Here is a 15114-nt window from a genome sequence, read left to right as displayed (position 1 = left end):
CAAACAGAGGATGCTCTGTTTGCAATGATATAGTACTTCTAATAATACTATCTTAATGAGTTTTAGTTATGAACATATAAGAATCTGTCATTACAAAGATCCTGAATATACCTTCCACTTTAAAAGAGGAACAAGTATGTCATCATGTGACTAGGTAAATTTATTATTCCATTGTTTGTTGAGGAGATTAATTGTGTATGAAAAGGTGACAACCTTCACAATTGCGGTCCCGTCATTGCAGAAGTTACACATTATGGACAGACCACGTGGTCATGCAGCTACAGATGATCGTGAGTATGTAATCAATGCTCCTTCTCTAAAGACTTTAAAAGTTTATGGTGAATTTAGTTGGTTCCGTTCATTAGTGAAAATGCCGAAGCTGGTGAAGGCAGAAATCAAGATTGAACAGGAGGACTCTCAGAAGCTTTTGGGATGTCTAATCAGCCAAACACCTTTCCTTCTGTGTTACCTCCGCCAGAGAACTATTAACGGAAAAATCTGTTAAGAATTAATCTCTGTCAGCTTGAGTACTTAGAGCTATGTACTAATTGCTCTTCAGATTGGCTATGTTTTCTACTAAAACATTCTCCTAAACTGCGAGTTCTGAGGTTCATCAATCAAGTAAGTTATTTGATATGTAGCTGAAATAATGTTGCACCTCTTGAGTTTTTTCCCCCTTAAATCTCATTCTAGAAAAACTGTGTAGATATCTCAGGTAAACTACTGCGGGAGTCTCAGAGAGATCCGAGCTCAGTGGGAGGAACCGTGTTGTGTTCCTCAATGTTTGGTGACGAGTCTCAAAATTGTTGAGTGGATTGGGTATAAAGGAACAGAAACAGAGAAAGAAGTGGCGATTTACATCTTAGAGAAGGCAAACCACCTTAAAAAGATGACTATATCCCGAAAGATCACCAATTTGAGAGAGAAATACCGTACGCTAATAGATTTGGCGTCCAGGTTGAGCTGTTCTAGCAAATGTCGACTACTTGAGTTTGTGTCCTTGGTGCAGCATTGACGTATTAATGGGTTTTGGTTTCTTAGCTTTCACTTCTTAATTTATCAATTATTGTTATGTTTCTATCTATCTCAAAGTTAGTTGTTTTTACTTTTTATTATTATTGTTGACAAAAAAAAAAAAAAATTATTGTGAGAACCAATCTCCGTATTTTATCGTTTGTTTTTGGATATATTGGATTTTTTTTTCCAGTTAAATTCATTGGAATTGAGAGTTTCCGTCTATAGGGTTTAACTGAAAAGCAATCTCGCCATGGCAAATGATTGGTCCAAACTTATTTTCTTACATGATATGTATTAGGGAAATTAACATATTAGCCTAAGTATAATATATTTACATTATAGGTCCCTAATAATATGGGGAGTAAAAACAGTGAACAAAAGAGTAGTCTTTTATACATACAGTATATCAATATTTGCTACTTCATCTGTTTCAAAATATATGAAGTTTTAACGATTTTTTTTTGTTTCAAAATATAGGATGTTTTACAAATTTCTATGTAACTTTTAAATACATTTGATATCTTATGACCATTTGTATTCTACAGTCTTTAATATCATTGGTTAATTTTTTTAAAATTAAATATTAAATGATTGTTTTTAAGAGGAAAATAAATTTCTTAAAGTGTGTGCTTTTAACTCAAACCTCCTATATATTGTGAAATTTTATCTATGTTTTTTTCATATCCGTTTAGGTGGCCCGTCTTCGATGTCGAACTCTCCAACCCGAGGGCACGTGATGCACAGACCACTAGCACCACGTGATGTGTCAAACTGCAAAAACAGTTTGACCTCTTCACTGTCTCCCACCATGTCTTCAACATGCATATTCAAAGTTTATTAGTTGGAGGCTTTAAGAGCATCTCCAATGGGAGAGAGCCCCCTATGGGTTCTCTTCCATTGTTTAATATAAATTTTGTAAAATTTAAGGTTGAAAATATTTTTAAGAGTTCTTAAATTTTTCTTCCTCCAATGGTAGGGTTTTCTTAAGAATAAATCATTCAAATTTTTGAAAAACAAGAAGTGTTGTGTATTTGTAAAACAAGAAGAAGTGTTGTTTGTGTCTTAGTAAAACAAGAAAAAATGTTGTGTCTTTGTAAAACAAGAATAATTGTTGTATTTTGATATAACAAGAAGAAGTGTTGTATCACAATATAATTAGATTTGGTATATTTTCTTGTCTTGAATACTTCATCCGAAAATTGTGATGCATGTCTTTAAAAACTTCAGTATGTTTGAAGTATTGGTATCACACAAAAATCAGAATTTGGCATTCAATTATGCCATACGTTACCTTCTTTAATATATTTTCATATTAATAAACCTCTCAAGCATTTACGTGGTCATCCCAAGCATGATCCTTGTTGTAGATGATGGCAGCTCCGAGACTCCTGGCCGGGTTACTGCTGGTTCCAGTGATTGGGATGGTAGCCAAGTGTACCAAGAAGACAGCAAACCCAATTGGAAGCGGCACCAAGATCTGCAAAATGTTCGATAACCAAACAAACACATGAGTTCTCTGCCAAGTACATAACTCAACCCAATTCAAGGATACTAGAGAGTTAGCAACATACAGGGACATGAGAGTCTCTGGCACTTCTCTTAGCATCAGTAGCTGAGAAAACAGTGTAAACCAGAACAAAAGTTCCAATAATCTCTGCACCAAGACCTGAACCCTTTGTATAACCATGAGCCACCACATTAGCTCCACCGCCATTCGCCTGGTATAGCCCTGGTTGAAACCCTTTAACCACACCAGCACCACATCTTCTATTAGTATCACCAAGCCAAAATAAGGATCTCAAGCACCGGTTTCTACATTTATCATGTAAACAACACTAAAACTTGCTTCTACTTTTTTCAACCTAATCCATCCTGCAGAAAGATAACTATATGTATAATGAACATATCCAATTCATACATATCCAATTCCAAACTAATCCTCCTAAAATCTAATCCTACACGACACAAGAACGCCCTTCACCACTAAAAACCAAGACAGAGCTCGATTCTTACATGCTAAGTTCATGTAACACCACTAAATCTTATATGCATATTATTCACTAAATCTTATATGCATAGAACTTGGTAAATCTTATATGCTAGGTTCATGTAACACCACTAAATCAATAAGTTCACTCTCTCACAATGCTAACTTCTTCCTCCACGCTGCCGCAACAACATTCAATTTCTCCTTCTATTTGATTACTCTTTTCTTGCCACTATTGATGTTCAGCCAAGCTAATCTCAAGCTTACCTCTAACCTTGATGCTGCTCTGCTTCTTTTTCCTCGGATTTACTCAGCTAACAATCAATGCTATAACAAACAATCAAGGAAGATTTACCTTCATTGATGACAGAAGCCTCCTCCTTTTGCAGTTGATCCTTAACGGCTTGATTTATACATGCAACAAGAAATTGAAGCTTCCTTGATCGATTTCTCGCCGAATCGGATTAGCAAATCTCCGATTAGGTTTATCTTTGTTCGCCGATGTAAGTCTCTTATACCACGATAACACACGACGGCGTTGAGTACCGGAAAACCACAAATCGCCGGTTGCGTCGAGAGAGAGAGAGAGAGTCGTGCGTTTAGCGGAAGAAAAATAAAATAAAAGTCAATTTCCTTTTTTTGTTTTATTAAAAGTAAACGTCCAATCATATGTCGACATGTGTCCGGCTCTCTCACAATCTCAAAACTCTCTTGAGAGAGGCGATTCTCTTGATTTTATTCAGTTTATATTTATTTTTAATCAACTAATTCAAGAGAACTCTGCAAATTTTGGAAGAGAACCTCCTGTTGAAGATGCTCTAATATTCAACATCTATTACCTGTTACAAGTTCCAAAATATTATCGTATCATGTCGTTTTTTTGGGCAAAACGAGACATGATGGAGGTTTGGATTTGTTCAAATTGTAGTCTGTAAGTTGGCACTCCAAAATGCTCAGCCAACTTGACTCGGAAACTAGCAACTTTGTCAAAATCAACAAGACATATCCCAGTTTGTTCGTCTTCGACCTTGATGATAATAGGAGTTAGATTAAGAAGATAATTATATTAAATCACCGTGATTAAATATGATATAATCAAACCTTGATTATGACAAAGCTGTCGGCTTGATTATCTTCTTTTTTTGCTTGCTTGTGAGAAAAAACACTCAATTAGTTCAAGTACATGTTACATGTTCAGCCCTAGTTCAACCATAATTCTCCAGTCTTACATGTTCACTTATGTTTTATCCTCCATTGTGCTAAGTATGTTGTCCTTGTCACTTTTCCAAACATATACAAGCATAATTGCGTTGGAGTCTTTTGTGAAGGTGAAAGGCGGATACTGCAGAAGGATTAGGAGAGAGACATAAAGCGCTCGATCAACTCTTATGATTTTGGTTTTTTTTTAACAATATTTAACTAGGTTTTTCCCCGAATTCTGATTTCTTAATCAAAAACTTTTACTCAAAACTTTGTTGTTAGAAAGTTACACAAATGATCTCTTCATCTAGAGATTTATATCTTGTCGGATTAATCGGTCAAACATTGACTCTAAAACATGTTAATCTCTCTCTGTATACGGAAAAATAAAAAGAAATAGTAAGAATATACAGAACCACACATATTATCATAACTTGTTTTTATCGAATCTTTGAAGTCTAAAGAAATAGTAAGAATAAACATATTCACACATTATCATAACCTGTTTTTATTGAATATTTGAAATCTAAAAAATTGTTTCATACCCAAAAGAAAAAAGATTATTATATTGTATAGTATTATTTCACTTATAACGGTTTCCGGCTTTATTGACGCGTGCTGAGCTTACCAGTCTAGAACATCAATGTCCCAAGTGTAAGTTTTGATCTTCAGATAAAGTGTCACTTTGTCACCAGGTCCAACAATTTTTTCTACGGTATCCGACAAGCTTCTCGACAAGAGGAGAGTGGATAGATCTTGTGGCTTGTAAAGTCCTAGATGGCAATAATTTTCATTTAAAACTCTCTCCGTTCTTTTATAAGTGATGTTTTAGAAAAATGTACATAGATTAAGAAATCATTTAATTTTTGTTTATTTCTAAACTAAAACATCATTTATTGTCTAATCAACCAATAATAAAATAATATACAGAATATAAATCGTCAAAACCAATAAAAAAAGTATTTAATTTTGCATTAAAAATTGAAAACATCATCTAGTTAAGAACAAAATTATAAGCTTAAAACATCACTTATAAAAGAACGGAGAGAGTATTAGGTAAGAACATGTACTGTTATTGTACTGATACGATATTTCTTTTGGTACATGTACATGTTCATAACCCATCTCTTTGTCTTGCATTGTGATACAATATAAGTTAAGATTATTATTTTTTTTTTTTTATGTGATGCGTTCAAAATGTCTTTAATGGAAAGAGATCATCTCGCTTTATATAGTGAATGATTAATGTATAACGGATAAAATATGTCTAGTCAATTAAGTAAGTACGTAATCAGTTATTTTTTCTTTCTTTAATTTAGTAAAAGGAGTAAAATCGGTTTAATACATAAATTTAGTGTCTGTAACTAAATCTTAAGATTGTAAATTTCATATATAAACAAACAATGCTACATCAAAATTTAGTTGGTAGAAAAAGCCATTTGTATCTCTGTTTCACTGTTTGTATCAAAATTTCTAACAATCAGTCACAAGTTTTCACGTGGCGTCCTTTGGTTTATTTCAGCTAAGTCGGCCACTATTTTGAGCCGTTAATAAGACTCGTTTACGGTCTAATTACGACCACTTTCTTTTTTTTATGATGATGATGTCTTTGTCATTAACCATGCCCCGTAGGACCAGATTCTTCGATTCCAGCATATTCCTAAGTTAAATCCGACACAATCGGATAATCTCGTCAACCACTCACAACACGCCACGTAATCAACGAGCGGGACTCATGCCACGTCGGTCACGGGTCAAGGCTTCATAAGCTCCTATCGTCCGACTTGTTTATTATCCACGTGTTAATCTTCCAGAATAATACAGAGAGAGAATAAAAAAAATAAAAACTCCAAATTAATCTCAGCCGTCAATTTCTCTTCTTCTTCTTCTTCTTCCCCAATTCTCTCAACAGATAGAGAAACCTTAGCACTCTCACGAAATCGTCGTGACGAAACGATAAACCCTAAATCATGGTAAAAGAAACTCTAATTCCTCCGTCTTCTACGTCAATGGCGACCGGTACGGCGACGTCTTCGTCTCTTTCAATGACGTTGTCATCAACAAACGCGTTATCGTTTTTGTCGAAAGGTTGGAGAGAGGTATGGGATTCAGCGGATGCGGATTTGCAGTTGATGCGAGACAGAGCTAACTCCGTTAAGAATCTAGCATCGACGTTCGACAGAGAGATCGAGAATTTCCTCAATAATTCGGCCAGGTCTGCGTTTCCCGTCGGGTCACCATCGGCGTCTTCTTTCTCAAGTGAAATTGGTATCATGAAGAAGCTTCAGCCGAAGATTTCGGAGTTTCGTAGGGTTTATTCGGCGCCGGAGATTAGTCGTAAGGTTATGGAGAGATGGGGACCAGCGAGAGCGAAGCTGGGAATGGATCTATCGGCGATTAAGAAGGCGATTGTGTCTGAGATGGAATTGGATGAGCGTCAGGGAGTTTTAGAGATGGGTAGATTGAGGAGACGGCGTAATAGTGACAGGGTTAGGTTTACGGAGTTTTTCGCGGAGGCTGAGAGAGATGGAGAAGGTAATTTCGGTGATTGGGAACCGATTAGGTCTTTGAAGACTAGATTTAAAGAGTTTGAGAAACGAAACTCGTTAGAAATATTGAGTGGATTCAAGAACAGCGAATTTGTGGAGAAGCTCAAAACCAGCTTTGTAAGTTTCTCCAACTTTTTGGGAACCTATTTCAGAAGTTTTTCTCTTGTAGTTTACTCTCACTTTTAATAGCCACGACATTGTCGTATGATGATAGTTACTGTTTGTGGAATGATTAATTGAGTTTCTTATGGTATCTGGTAACTTTTCTAATGGTGCTTTTTTTCTTTTGTTCTGTTTGCAGAAATCAATTTACAAAGAAACTGATGAGGCTAAGGTTGGTATTTGGAAGTTGGAAGTCTTATCAGTTTTTCTTGTTACTCCATATACTTTAGGTAGATTTCAATGGTGGATTGGGAGTTTAACTTGGCCTCCTTTTTAACTTTGGTGCAGGATGTCCCTCCATTGGATGTACCTGAACTTTTGGCCTGTTTGGTTAGACAGTCTGAACCTTTTCTTGATCAGATTGGTGTTAGAAAGGGTAAGATTTTTTGTTTTTTTCTCTTCATGAAGCTATTATTTTATCTGTTGTATGTATTGAGTTGTGGATGGTTGGTGTTTCTCTACCATAGGTGATTTTTCCGTCAAAATTTTGAATCATCTCTCTGGTATTAGAGTGTCTTTGTTTAGTGGGTTGCTTGCTTCATCAGAAGCTTAGCTGGTGAGATTTGATGCTTTACATTATCACACTACTTCTGGTTATCAAATATTTTAAGCCTAGATTTTGTATGGGAACAGATCAATCAAATGACATCTGCCATAGACATGTTGAAATTTTCTAGATGTGTAGGTTAATGGTTTAAAACCCCTTTTCTGGTACAGTAGCTTATAGTTTCAGTGTTTACTTGAGAAACAAAGTCCCTGATTCTGTTTCGCTGAATTTTCTTGTAGATATGTGCGACCGAATAGTAGAAAGCCTTTGCAAATGCAAGAGCCAACACCTTTGGCGTCTGCCATCTGCACAAGCATCCGATTTAATTGAAAATGATAATCATGGAGTTGATTTGGATATGAGGATAGCCAGTGTTCTTCAAAGCACAGGACACCATTATGATGGTGGCTTTTGGACTGATTTTGTGAAGCCTGAGACATCAGAAAATAAAAGGCATGTGGCAATTGTTACAACAGCTAGTCTCCCTTGGATGACCGGAACAGCTGTAAATCCACTATTCAGAGCGGCGTATTTGGCAAAATCTGCAAAACAGAGTGTTACACTTGTAGTTCCTTGGCTCTGCGAATCTGATCAAGAACTAGTTTATCCAAACAATCTCACCTTTAGTTCACCTGAAGAACAAGAGAGCTATATACGTAAATGGTTGGAGGAAAGGATTGGTTTCAAGGCTGATTTTAAAATCTCTTTTTACCCAGGAAAGGTGAGTTGATCATTTTGGATTCTATTTTTTCTTTCTATGGCTGCCAATATGTTTTTCAATTTTTTTCTTGAGAGTAACTGAGCTTTCTGGTTTCTTATAGTTTTCAAAAGAAAGGCGTAGCATATTTCCTGCTGGTGACACTTCTCAATTTATATCGTCAAAAGATGCTGACATTGCTATACTTGAAGAACCTGAGCATCTCAACTGGTACCATCACGGCAAGCGTTGGACCGATAAATTCAACCATGTTGTTGGAATTGTCCACACAAACTACTTAGAGTACATCAAGAGGGAGAAGAATGGTGCTCTTCAAGCATTTTTTGTGAATCATGTAAACAATTGGGTCACACGAGCATATTGTGACAAGGTGAATCATCTACTCTCTTTTTTCAAGCCTTGTTCTGTTGCTTGAATCCTTTTTAATAAGAGCACACGAGCTAATACATATTTTTATACTCATGAAAGGTTCTTCGTCTCTCTGGGGCAACACAAGATTTACCAAAATCTGTTGTATGCAATGTCCACGGTGTCAATCCCAAGTTCCTTATGATTGGGGGGAAAATTGCTGAAGAGAGATCCCGTGGTGAACAAGCTTTCTCCAAAGGTGCATACTTCTTAGGAAAAATGGTGTGGGCTAAAGGATACAGAGAACTAATAGATCTGATGGCTAAGCACAAAAGCGAACTCGGGAGCTTCAATCTAGATGTCTATGGGAACGGTGAAGATGCAGTCGAAGTCCAACGTGCAGCAAAGAAACATGACTTAAATCTCAATTTCCTCAAAGGAAGGGACCACGCCGACGATGCTCTTCACAAGTAAAGTTCTGAAAATGCGGGTTTGTTTTTGATAAACTGTTAAGGTTTCGCTCTTTGATTGTTTTTCCCATGTCTTAATGAAGGTACAAAGTGTTCATAAACCCCAGCATCAGCGATGTTCTATGCACAGCAACCGCAGAAGCACTAGCCATGGGGAAGTTTGTGGTGTGTGCAGATCATCCTTCAAACGAATTCTTCAGATCATTCCCGAACTGCTTAACTTACAAAACATCCGAAGACTTTGTGTCGAAAGTGAAAGAAGCAATGACGAAGGAGCCATTACCTCTCACTCCAGAGCAAATGTACAATCTCTCTTGGGAAGCAGCAACACAGAGGTTCATGGAGTATTCAGATCTCGATAAGATCTTAAATGATGGAGATGGAGGAAGGAGGATGCGAAAATCAAGATCGGTTCCGAGCTTTAACGAGATGGTCGATGGAGGGTTAGCATTCACACACTATGTTCTAACAGGGAACGATTTCTTGAGACTATGCACAGGAGCAACACCAAGAACAAAAGATTATGATAAGCAACATTGCAAGGATCTGAATCTTGTTCCGCCTCACGTTCACAAGCCAATCTTTGGCTGGTAGATATTTCCCCAGAGGCCACAGTTTGCTTTTGACTTATTAAACCACTACGTTTATTGTTTCCCATATTATCCTCTGTTTGTTAATAGAAAGGGTAGATACTAGATGTCGTTTTGGGGGGTTATTTCTGTAGAATATTAATACCAAGCGTATTTGATGATATATAAAGTAGTTTAAATAACTATATTGGCAAAAATGTGACATGAAAATCGTTTTGTGATATTTTCGTGATTTTGGAATATTTTGTTATATAATAATTAAATACATTTGTTCTTTTTGTTTCACGAATCCTTTTTTTACGCCAAAGATGAAAATAACCCTACAATTTTCTAAAAATTCGGAAAACTACGTTAAACATAGACCAAATATATGTCGACCGATACCGATAGAACAATTAGTGCCCTCGTCTAATACTTTCTCTCCAAAATTACACAATATTAAGAGTCATAATTAATCAACGTAACACGACAAGGAAAATTATGGAAAAAGTGGTGGTTTCTGCTTTGGCAATTAGTGTTAGGTCACTTACGTCCTCTTTTCCATATGGGAGAATACGTGGATATATTGAACTTTCTTTCAATCTCTATCAATTATTAATCCACATAATATATGATCATTAATTAAATATATAAAAGTTAGATTGTACTATAAGTTCTTATCACAAATTCAAATTGACTGACTATTATTGGTAGTGAAAATTCATTTACTCATGTATATCTGAACTTCTTTTTGTATCCATGAGTTTTTCCACTTTGCACCAAATATTGTAGATTGTGGATTTGATCATGAAAATAATTTCACAGGTTATTGAATGCATAACATTGAGGGATGGAACAAATCCGAGTTCCATGATCATGAAAAAAAACAAATTTAAACAGAAATACAAACACAATTTACTGTTTGAAACAATCAAAGCGCATATGTAGTTAGATTTCACATTAGAGAATCTAATTTATAATAGAAAAAAATGTTTTTAAAAGTTTTAAGTCTCGGTCTTTCAAATCGTGAAGCTGAAAGTGAAAAAAAACTAGCTAAATTGCTTATTATGGTTGGAGACTTGGAGGGGATCCGATGAAAAATTCTTCGAGCACACATAAAGTCACCTTTCTAAAGAACACTTGCACCGACCATATCAATCATGTATTCATAATTTTCAACATTTCTAGCAATATACAAGAAGAAAATCAATTAGGTTAATATGTTTTTTCGAATATTTTGTAGTGGTTTTGGAAAAGGAAAATAAAAACTCTGATTTTTTAAAAGGGCGAATTATTATTATTATAGGTTATATGATATGAGAATATCCGAGTCTTCTTGTGGCTAGTCGGACATCAAGCTCTAATGTCAAATGCAGAACGATATCGGCGCCATTTATGCGATTCTTCTCTTTGTCAGGTTTGCAAGAGTGGAGAGGAGACAATCTTACACATTCTACGTGATTGTCCCGCGATGAGTGGCGTGTGGCGGCGCATAATACCAACTAGGAAGCATCGTCAATTCTTTTCCTCCTCCGTTCTTGAATGGCTGCAGGAGAATCTTCTTCCTCTTCATCATCTTCCTAACAATCCTCCTCATTTGGGCAATTCTCCAACCTTCAAAGCCACGTTTCCTCCTCCAAGACGCCACCGTCTACGCCTTCAACGTCTCCGGCAATCCACCGAACCTCATCACCTCCAACTTCCAAATCACTCTCTCTTCCCGGAACCCTAACGACAAGATCGGCGTTTACTACGACCGCCTTGACGTCTACGCTACTTACCGGAGCCAACAGATCACTTTCCGAACATCAATCCCTCCCACGTATCAGGGACACAAAGAAGTCAACATCTGGTCGCCGTTTGTCTACGGAACCTCCGTTCCCATCGCTCCTTTTAACGGCGTTGGTCTCGACGACGATAAAGATAACGGCGCCATTATGTTGATCATTCGTGCTGATGGTAGAGTTCGGTGGAAGGTTGGGACTTTTATCACCGGGAAGTATCATCTTTATGTGAAGTGCCCGGCGTATATTAACTTCGGTAATAAAGCTGCCGGAGTTATCATCGGAGATAACGCCGTTAAGTATACGTTTACCAGTAGTTGTAGTGTTAGTGTGTGAAACGACGACGGAGATAAATAAGGTAACTAACGTCTCCGTTAAGTAATTTGTTTTCATAATCACCACTAGTGATGTGAATTGGACATTTTGCTTATACGAATAGCAAATATTACAGATTCGTGTTGTTGTAACGAGTTTGAAGAATTTCAATATGTATACCTTTATTTATTATAGTTGAATTCTAAATTCTATTTTAAGTTGTGATTTTCTTAGAAGTATATTTTTACTGATTTTGATGCATCTTCTGATCCTGTCAAATCGACTTTTGTTTGTAACTTTTTGAGGATTTTTTCTTTTGAATATGGTAAAGTTGGACGGCGATGGAAATTAAATTTTAGTTGAATATAGATTAGGCTCGTTAATGTTTTGTGGACGTTGTGTGATGGTGTCATTGTCCATTTGTCTCCATCTTTTTCTTAAAATAAATAGAGATCGATTATTATATAGAGTCTTTTATATATTTTTCACAAGTAAGAAAATTCAGAAAGATAAATTATGTGGATTGGATTTATTTTAGTCATATTTATGGATTTATAGGTAGATTTTATTTGTTGGTGTCTGGCTTAAAATATGGTTTTTGCACCTTAAAGCCCATTCTCCTAAAGTTTTGCTACGTACATTCAAATAAAGTTAACACATAACGTTACTTAGGGGCTAGCTTACCGTGAATATTCTTGGATCTTGAAATGAGAAAATCAGAATCCGGTACTCATTGTTACAAGTACAGCTTACAAGAATTTGGCTAATATATAGTTTTCTTATATTTTGCATTTTTATACAAGTTACTACCAAACAACTAGTAGTCTAGTACTACAATTTTACTTGGCTCTAAAGACTCTATCTATGTGACGCCGGAGAGAAGACTTATTTCTTGCTAATTTGCATTTTCATTCATTTGATATTAAACATGGTCCCTTAAATTGACCAAAGAAAGGGGAATATGGTCCCTTAAAACTTATTATTTAAGTAGTGGTGAACGAAAATAGTATAAGAAACGTAGCAAACGTTGACGGAGAAAGCCAGTCACCAATATTACTTTGGATTTCAATAACATGATAGTATATATATAGACAACGTTCTATCTCAAATAAAGTTGAGAAACCTAATTACTTTGGATTTTCTTTGATAAATTAAAATAAAGTGGGCATGAACGTGCTATGTGTGCTGTTCACACACAGGCACTAGAACGTCCGAGTAACACACTGCCAAACTCACAGAAATTTCTAAAAAGTGGCCTTTTCTATACCTAACTTAAAAATCATTTACAAATTACAACATCGGAAATTTTAGATAGTAATAGTGTAATTATCAATATTGATTAAATACAAATTTTTCACTAAAACAAAATTTAAGGAGTGTTATTCAATCATTGAGTTAAACTCAATTCTTTAAGGTTTATATTTGCTTTATAATATTGTTTTTAAGAATATGTTTGTGTGGCTTTCAAAAACTCTACAGTATATCTTGGATTTTGATTCTAATAATTTACTCATAAAACTCCAAAGAGGTTTTATTTCAAATGATTTAATATACAAAGGTTTTACAAGTCTTGTAGTTTTGAATAACACTGGATTTTAATAAAGTATTTCAAATCTTAGTTGAATAACACCAAATTATTAAAATTTAATGAAATATAAGATCCAATAACACCAGATTTTAAAGTTAGATTTACAATCATTAGTTGAATAACACTAGATTAGTGTTGGATTTCAATTCTACTAAAATCCATCATTGAATAAAACCATCTTAGTCTTTTTGATGTGATAATTATGATCTCCTCTCTTAGCCATTTTTTTTTTTTTTTGGTGAATTCCTCTCTTAGACATTTTGAGTTTAGGTGTTCATGACTATATTCATTATTCAGTAGCGTCTTTATTTTCGTCTACTATTGGGCTACACTATTTTATGTTGGGCCTAATTTGGGATAAGCCTTCTACAATTTGGGATACACTCATCACATTTTACATAAAATTCCTACTTTCTTCCTTAAGTCAGAATTGATAAACAACTTGATGACAAAGCCTACTTAGACCTAGTTTCATGGAACTAAACTAAATGAACTAGACGTTTAATTAGTAAGCTTTAGATTTGAAATGTTTCTCGATTGCTGGAAAAGCTCTGACCACAATCAAAATCCTATCTCCATGCAACAGCAATGTAACGGCACTTTTTTCAAAAACTAAACCGTTGGTTTAAGAGTAACCGATCTTAGTTGTTATCAATAACAACAACAATCAAAATTGCAAATATAGTCACAATTAATTTTCCTTAGTAATGACAAAAAAAAAAAAAAACAAAATTAAGTAATCGCGTCCTTTTGAATTCGTTTCCTAAATAAATAAAAAAACGCGTTACATTAAAAACACAATTATCTCTCTCTATATATATATCCGTATTCTTCTTCACTAAACCATTATTATTCTTAGGTTAAACAAACAAAAAAAACATTTCGTATTCTGAAATCTCTGGTCTAATTTCTCTCTGAGGCAATTCGTCGAACACATGGGGACCAAACAACCATACCTAAACGGCGCATACTACGGACCATCGATTCCTCCGCCGGCTAAAGCTCACCGCAGCTATGACTCACCTGGATTCGGATGCTGTTGCTTCAGCTGCCTCGGAAGCTGTCTACGCTGCTGCGGTTGCTGCATCTTAAGCCTGATCTGCAACATCCTCATAGCCATAGCCGTAATCCTCGCAATCACCGGTTTTATCCTCTGGCTCATATTCCGTCCAAACGCCGTCAAATTCTACGTCGCCGACGCTAATCTGAACCGATTCAGCTTCGATTCAAACAACAACAGCAATCTCCATTACAGTCTCGATCTCAATTTCACAATCCGTAACCCTAATCAACGAGTCGGAGTCTACTACGATGAGATCTCGGTGAGTGGCTATTACGGTGATCAGAGATTCGGATCTGTGAACGTATCGTCGTTTTATCAAGGGCATAAGAATACGACGGTGGTTTTAACAAAAATTGAAGGACAGAATCTGGTGGTGCTCGGCGACGGAGCGAGAACAGATCTGAAGGAAGATGAGAAATCTGGGGTTTATCGGATTGATGCGAAATTGCGGCTAAGTGTTCGGTTTAAGTTTTGGGTGATTAAGTCGTGGAAGCTTAAACCAAAGATTAAGTGTGATGATCTTAAGATTCCTCTTGGTTCCTCTAATTCAACCGGAGGGTTTAAGTTTCAACCAGTCAAGTGTGATTTTGACTTATCTTAGTCAACTCCAAGTTTTATGATTTTTTTTTTTTAATTTTCATGTGTTTTTTTTTTCCTTTCGTTTCTTCTATTTTTCGGCATTAGATTTTGTTTCTTCGCTTTGATTAGTCCATATGGATTATGTAGTGTTGTTGGAGTTGGAAGATATATGAATAGATAAACATTTTTAGGATATGAATATTTCTTCTAAATCACAT

General features: G+C 35.7%; 4 protein-coding genes across 4 annotated transcripts; 3 read left to right on the top strand and 1 right to left on the bottom strand.

Annotated features, from left to right (window-relative positions):
- Positions 1-2154: 2154 nt before the first annotated feature.
- On the bottom strand, positions 2155-3468 carry LOC9320924 (probable aquaporin PIP1-5; the record flags this gene model as incomplete). The annotated part of the gene is made up of 3 exons (XM_021030925.1): positions 2155-2494; positions 2589-2758; positions 3360-3468. Coding segments are annotated over 3 exons (432 nt in total), but the record flags the coding sequence as incomplete, so codon positions are not given.
- A 2604-nt stretch (positions 3469-6072) lies between these two features.
- On the top strand, positions 6073-9809 carry LOC9320923 (digalactosyldiacylglycerol synthase 1, chloroplastic). Its single transcript, XM_002884811.2, has 7 exons — positions 6073-6870; positions 7055-7087; positions 7204-7291; positions 7702-8183; positions 8284-8550; positions 8649-8998; positions 9082-9809. The coding sequence occupies exons 1-7, from the start codon at positions 6175-6177 to the stop codon at positions 9590-9592; spliced, it is 2427 nt and encodes an 808-aa protein (XP_002884857.1). The 5' UTR covers positions 6073-6174; the 3' UTR covers positions 9593-9809.
- Positions 9810-10068: 259 nt separating this feature from the next.
- LOC9320922 (NDR1/HIN1-like protein 1) lies at positions 10069-11964 on the top strand. Its single transcript, XM_002884810.2, has 2 exons — positions 10069-10109; positions 11120-11964. The coding sequence occupies exons 1-2, from the start codon at positions 10069-10071 to the stop codon at positions 11685-11687; spliced, it is 609 nt and encodes a 202-aa protein (XP_002884856.1). The 3' UTR covers positions 11688-11964.
- Positions 11965-13908: 1944 nt separating this feature from the next.
- Positions 13909-15091, top strand: LOC9318808 (NDR1/HIN1-like protein 2). Its single transcript, XM_002884809.2, has one exon. The coding sequence runs from the start codon at positions 14190-14192 to the stop codon at positions 14916-14918; it is 729 nt and encodes a 242-aa protein (XP_002884855.1). The 5' UTR covers positions 13909-14189; the 3' UTR covers positions 14919-15091.
- Positions 15092-15114: the final 23 nt, after the last annotated feature.

This window comes from Arabidopsis lyrata (genome assembly GCF_000004255.2).
Source record: "Arabidopsis lyrata subsp. lyrata unplaced genomic scaffold ARALYscaffold_3, whole genome shotgun sequence".
NCBI lineage: Eukaryota > Viridiplantae > Streptophyta > Magnoliopsida > Brassicales > Brassicaceae > Arabidopsis > Arabidopsis lyrata.
The sequence above is the reverse complement of the archived record's forward strand: the minus strand, read 5'-3'. Positions and strand labels throughout refer to the sequence as shown.